A 7,367-nucleotide genomic window follows, 5' to 3' on the forward strand; every position below is an offset into this window, starting at 1 on the left:
GGAGGAATGGGCCAAAATACAAGCAACAGTGTGTGAAAACCTTGTGAAGACTTACAGAAAACGTTTGACCTGTGTCATTGCCAACAAAGGTTATATAACAAAGTATTGAGAAACTTTTGTTATTGACCAAATACTTATTTTCCACCATAATTTGCAAATAAATTCATAAAAAATCCTACAATGTGATTTTCTGGATTTTCTTTTCTCATTATGTCTGTCATAGTCAGGGGCGGTGTGTTCAATAGGGCGATATGGGCGACGCACTGCCAAACGGGAAAAGGAAGGGATTTTTTTTCTAATCAATTATATCATGGCAACAGTAGTTATCAGTGTTGTAATCTAGACGTCTGATCTGCCACAGTGCCACTAAATGTCCAATCAGGCTAAAGTCGTGCTTCAAATGCCCCCCCCCCCCCCTTTTGGGGCGATTTCAGTCAGGTTGAAAATCGCCCAGAAGTCTGTCATAGACTCCCATGTAAAATCTATTTTTTTCAAATATCAGAGCTTTCAATACAATCTCTATGGGTTTCTGAGGGCTTGCACTTACGCGCTTTCGTCATACGTAACATATAACCATGAACGTAACTAAGAAAAGAGCGGGTAGCAGCGTCAATCAATTCACTACTTCTATCAAAATGGCTAGGCTTCAGTGCAACTCGATTGTGTCTTTGAAAGAAGTTCCTTTTGTCGGCGAACAAATGAAGATAAATTGGCAACGAAACAATTAGGACCTCCCAGACCAAATTTAATAATTCAACAGGTTTCTACTAAAGGGGGAAGTCCTACACCCGAGGATTTTCCAAAAATTGGTACGAACGAAAAAACCTGGCTAGCAGGCTGCGATGTAGCTAATGCAGTCTTCTGCTACCCCCTGCTTACTCTTTCACCCTGAAGGCGGCACGGCAGACAGCACCGCTTGGACAGCGACTGGTGTGTAACGGACATGCACCATCTTTCAGGAAAGATTAAGAAACATGAGCTGTCAAAGACCCACATGGATAGCTGTTTGAGATTGTCTGCTTTGGGGAGAGTGAACATTCCCACTCAACTGGATGAGGGATACAGGCTAGCTGTCCGCCGCCACAACGATGAGGTTAGTGTTGATAATCACAAGTTTACTGGAGAACTGAAACTGACAAGGCTGACAAGATAGGACCCTTTTGTCCATTGTTATTGGATAGGAACAGAACTTATAACCAGCTCCTGACCTAAATAGATCTTAGCACAACATTTTACTCAACATATCATATTCCATATTCACTATAACAAATATATTTACTACGACATTAGCAAGAACCGCCACATCCTCAGCCGGCTAATCCAGTGTGTGAAGTTTTGCGGAGTGTTTGAGTTAGCTTTGCGAGGCAAAGATGAAACTGAGGGCTCCACCAACCCTGGTAAGCCAACACTTTTGAGATCAGTCAATAAATGCTTCTGGTATTGACTTATATGCTGCCCCTGTCTTCATGTTGTTGCTGGACATATCTTTTTTAAAATGTGTGTAGGTCACCTAAATCATCAGAAAAATTGCCCCCCCTGAGAATTTTTTCAGGAGCCGCCACTGGTCATAGTTGATGTGTACCTATGATGAAAATTACAGGCCTCTCTCATCTTTTTAAGTGGGAGAACTTGCACAATTGGTGGCTGACTAAATACTTTTTTCCCCCACTGTACACTGAGGGAGAGATACTGACCAACAGGACAGATACACCCAGGATACACTGAGGGAGAGATACTGACCAACAGGACAGATACACTGAGGGAGAGATACTGACCAACAGGACAGATACACCCAGGATACACTGAGGGAGAGATACTGACCAACAGGACAGATACACTGAGGGAGAGATACTGACCAACAGGACAGATACACCCAGGATACACTGAGGGAGAGATACTGACCAAGAGGACAGATACACTGAGGGAGAGATACTGACCAACAGGACAGATACACTGAGGGAGAGATACTGACCAACAGGACAGAGACACTGAGGGAGAGATATTGACCAACAGGACAGATACACTGAGGGAGAGATACTGACCAACAGGACAGAGACACTGAGGGAGAGATACTGACCAACAGGACAGATACACTGAGGGAGAGACACTGACCAACAGGACAGATACACCCAGGATACACTGAGGGAGAGATACTGACCAACAGGACAGATACACTGAGGGAGAGATACTGACCAAGAGGACAGATACACTGAGGGAGAGACACTGACCAACAGGACAGATACACTGAGGGAGAGACACTGACCAACAGGACAGATACACCCAGGATACACTGAGGGAGAGACACTGACCAACAGGACAGATACACCCAGGATACACTGAGGGAGAGATACTGACCAACAGGACAGATACACTGAGGGAGAGATACTGACCAACAGGACAGATACACTGAGGGAGAGATACTGACCAACAGGACAGATACACCCAGGATACACTGAGGGAGAGATACTGACCAACAGGACAGATACACTGAGGGAGAGATACTGACCAACAGGACAGATACACTGAGGGAGAGACACTGACGAACAGGACAGATACACTGAGGGAGAGATACTGACCAACAGTACAGATACACTGAGGGAGAGATACTGACCAACAGGACAGATACACTGAGGGAGAGACACTGACCAACAGGACAGATACACTGAGGGAGAGATACTGACCAACAGGACAGATACACTGAGGGAGAGATACTGACCAACAGGACAGATACACTGAGGGAGAGATACTGACCAACAGGACAGATACACCCAGGATACACTGAGGGAGAGACACTGACCAACAGGACAGATACACTGAGGGAGAGATACTGACCAACAGGACAGATACACCCAGGATACACTGAGGGAGAGACACTGACCAACAGGACAGATACACTGAGGGAGAGATACTGACCAACAGGACAGATACACTGAGGGAGAGATACTGACCAACAGGACAGATACACCCAGGATACACTGAGGGAGAGACACTAACAGATACTATACTACCAGTCAAAATATTTAGAACACCTACTCATTCAAGGGTTTTTCTTTATTTTTACTATTTTCTACATTTACATTTACATTTAAGTCATTTATCAGACGCTCTTATCCAGAGCGACTTACAGTTAGTGAGTTCATACATTTTTCATACTTCTACATTCTAGAATAATAGTGAAGACATCAAAACTATGAAATAACACAAATCAAAACATATTTATTATTTGAGATTCTTCAAATAGCCACCATTTGCTTTGATGACAGCTTTGCACAGTCTTGGCATTCTCTCCACCAGCTTCACCTGGAATGCTTTTCCAACAGTCTTGAAGGAGTTCCCACATATGCTGAGCATTTGTTGGCTGCTTTTCCTTCACTCTGCGGTCCGACTCATCCCAAACCATCTCAATTTGGTTGAGGTCGGGGGATTGTAGAGGCCAGGTCATCTGATGCAGCACTCCATCACTCTCCTTCTTGGTAAAATATCCCTTACACAGCCTGGAGGTGTGTTGGGTCATTGTCCTGTTGAAGAACAAATTATAGTCTCACTAAGCCCAAACCAGATGGGATGGCGTATCGCTGCAGAATGCTGTGGTAGCCATGCTGGTAATGTGTGCCTTGAATTTTAAATAAATCACAGACAGTGTCACCAGCAAAGCACCCCCACACCATAACACCTCCTCCTCCATTCTTTGCGGTGGGAAATAGACATGCAGAGATCATCCGTTCACCCACACCGTGTCTCACAAAGACATGGCGGTTGGAACCAAAAATCTCCAATTTGGACTCCAGACCAAAGGACAAACATTTTCATGTTTCTTGGCCCAAGCAAGTCTCTTCTTCTTCTTCTTCTTATTGGTGTCCTTTAGTAGTGGTTTCTTTGCAGCAATTCCATGAAGGCCTGATTCCTACAGTCTCCTCAACAGTTGATGTTGAGATGTGTCTGTTACTTGAACTCTGTGAAGCATTTGTTTGGGCTGCAATTTCTGAGGCTGGTAACTAATGAACTTATCCTCTGCAGCAGAGGTAACTCTGGGTCTTCCATTCCTGTGGCGGTCCTCATGAGAGCCAGTTTCATCATAGCAGTTGATGGTTTTGCGACTGCACTTGAAGAAACTTTCAAAGTTCTTGAAATGTTCAGTATTGACTGACCTTCATGTCTTAAAGTAATGATGGACTGTTGTTTCTCTTTGCTTATTTGAGCTGTTCTTGCCATAATATGGACTTGGTCTTTTACCAAATAGGGCTATCTTCAGTATACCCCCCTACCTTGTCACAACACAACTGATTGGCTCTAATGCATTAAGAAGGATTAGAACTCATGAAGCTGGTTGAGAGAATGCCAAGAGTGTGCAAAGCTGTCATCAAGGCAAAGGATGGCTATTTGAAGAATCTCAAATATGAAATATATTTTGATTTGTTTAACACTTTTCTGGTTACTACATGATTCCATATGTGTTATTTCATAGTTTTGATGTCTTCACTATTATTCTACAATGTAGAAAATAGTACAAATAAAGAAAAACCCTTGAACGAGGAGGTGTTCTAAAGCTTTAGACCGGTAGTGTATATTAAAACTATTCTACTAGGAGCGTGTATTAGAACTATATTAAAACTATATTAGAACTACAATACTCAGAGTGTATATTAGAACTGGTTTCTGTCGTTGTGGTTTCTGTCGTCATGTAGTCTTCCTGTTCCTCACCTTGTTGGCAAGGCGTGGGATCTTGAGCGTGACCACGAAGGAGAACTCAGAAGGGAAGTGGTCACAGTTGGTGAAGAGCTGCGAGGCGGGGAAGCTGAGGGCCTCCTGAGAGCCGGCTAGCTGCAAGCCCCGGGCCCCCCTGGACTGGACCATGTGCACTTCACACAGGGGGGGCTCCCCGCCAGGTGGTAAGACCCGTGACAGGAAGTCCAGAGGTAACAGATCTACAGGTCGGAGGGAGGGAGGGAGGAAGGAAGGAAGGAAGGAAGGAAGGAAGGAAGGAAGGAAGGAAGGAAGGAATGCAACAAAACAAACATATTTCCATTTAGATTGCTATCTCTAAAGGGATACAGGTTAGACATAAACAGTGTAAATTCAGAAGGTGAAAACGCATTTAATCAGATCTCTCTGCTGGACTACATACTGTATCATATCCCTCTGCTGGACTACATACTGTATCAGATCTCTCTGCTGGACTACATACTGTATCAGATCTCTCTGCTGGACTACATACTGTATCAGATCCCTCTGCTGGACTACATACTGTATCAGATCTCTCTGCTGGACTACATACTGTATCAGATCTCTCTGCTGGACTACATACTGTATCAGATCCCTCTGCTGGACTACATACTGTATCAGATCCCTCTGCTGGACTACATACTGTATCATATCTCTCTGCTGGACTACATACTGTATCAGATCTCTCTGCTGGACTACATACTGTATCAGATCTCTCTGCTGGACTACATACTGTATCAGATCCCTCTGCTGGACTACATACTGTATCAGATCCCTCTGCTGGAATACATAATGTATCAGATCCCTCTGCTGGACTACATACTGTATCAGATCTCTCTGCTGGACTACATACTGTATCATATCTCTCTGCTGGACTACATACTGCATCATATCTCTCTGCTGGACTACATACTGCATCATATCTCTCTGCTGGACTACATACTGTATCAGATCCCTCTGCTGGACTACATACTGTATCAGATCTCTCTGCTGGACTACATACTGTATCAGATCTCTCTGCTGGACTACATACTGTATCAGATCCCTCTGCTGGACTACATACTGTATCAGATCCCTCTGCTGGACTACATACTGTATCATATCTCTCTGCTGGACTACATACTGTATCAGATCTCTCTGCTGGACTACATACTGTATCAGATCTCTCTGCTGGACTACATACTGTATCAGATCCCTCTGCTGGACTACATACTGTATCAGATCCCTCTGCTGGACTACATACTGTATCAGATCCCTCTGCTGGACTACATACTGTATCAGATCTCTCTGCTGGACTACATACTGTATCATATCTCTCTGCTGGACTACATACTGCATCATATCTCCCTGCTGGACTACATACTGCATCATATCTCTCTGCTGGACTACATACTGTATCAGATCTCTCTGCTGGACTACATACTGTATCAGATCTCTCTGCTGGACTACATACTGCATCATATCTCTCTGCTGGACTACATACTGTATCATATCTCTCTGCTGGACTACATACTGCATCATATCTCTCTGCTGGACTACATACTGCATCATATCTCTCTGCTGGACTACATACTGTATCAGATCTCTCTGCTGGACTACATACTGCATCATATCTCTCTGCTGGACTACATACTGCATAATATCTCTCTGCTGGACTACATACTGTATCAGATCTCTCTGCTGGACTACATACTGTATCAGATCTCTCTGCTGGACTACATACTGTATCAGATCTCTCTGCTGGACTACATACTGTATCATATCTCTCTGCTGGACTACATACTGCATCAGATCTCTCTGCTGGACTACATACTGTATCAGATCCCTCTGCTGGACTACATACTGTATCAGATCCCTCTGCTGGACTACATACTGTATCAGATCCCTCTGCTGGACTACATACTGTATCAGATCTCTCTGCTGGACTACATACTGTATCATATATCTCTGCTGGACTACATACTGCATCATATCTCTCTGCTGGACTACATACTGCATCATATCTCTCTGCTGGACTACATACTGTATCAGATCTCTCTGCTGGACTACATACTGTATCATATCTCTCTGCTGGACTACATACTGCATCATATCTCTCTGCTGGACTACATACTGTATCAGATCTCTCTGCTGGACTACATACTGTATCAGATCTCTCTGCTGGACTACATACTGTATCAGATCTCTCTGCTGGACTACATACTGTATCATATCTCTCTGCTGGACTACATACTGCATCAGATCTCTCTGCTGGACTACATACTGTATCATATCTATCTGCTGGACTACATACTGTATCAGATCTCTCTGCTGGACTACATACTGTATCAGATCTCTCTGCTGGACTACATACTGCATCAGATCTCTCTGCTGGACTACATACTGTATCAGATCTCTCTGCTGGACTACATACTGTATCAGATCTTCTGCTGGACTACATACTGTATCAGATCTCTCTGCTGGACTACATACTGCATCAGATCTCTCTGCTGGACTACATACTGCATCAGATCTCTCTGCTGGACTACATACTGTATCAGATCTCTCTGCTGGACTACATACTGCATCAGATCTCTCTGCTGGACTACATACTGTATCAGATCTCTCTGCTGGACTACATACTGTATCAGATCTCTCTGCTGGAC

The 7,367-nt window shown here is 44.0% G+C and overlaps 1 protein-coding gene across 1 annotated transcript in view; it reads right to left on the reverse strand.

Moving 5' to 3' along the window:
- Nucleotides 1-4,855, reverse strand: part of LOC121555150 (thrombospondin-type laminin G domain and EAR repeat-containing protein) — a 44,058-nt gene extending 39,203 nt beyond the window's left edge. The window contains exon 1 of the mRNA XM_041868956.1: nt 4,702-4,855. Within this exon, the coding sequence (XP_041724890.1) occupies nt 4,702-4,854 (153 nt within the window). The 5' untranslated portion in view covers nt 4,855. The remainder of the gene's footprint in view (nt 1-4,701) is intronic.
- Nucleotides 4,856-7,367: the final 2,512 nt, after the last annotated feature.

Source organism: Coregonus clupeaformis, unplaced genomic scaffold (genome assembly GCF_020615455.1).
Source record: "Coregonus clupeaformis isolate EN_2021a unplaced genomic scaffold, ASM2061545v1 scaf0075, whole genome shotgun sequence".
Classification (NCBI taxonomy): Eukaryota; Metazoa; Chordata; class Actinopteri; order Salmoniformes; family Salmonidae; genus Coregonus; species Coregonus clupeaformis.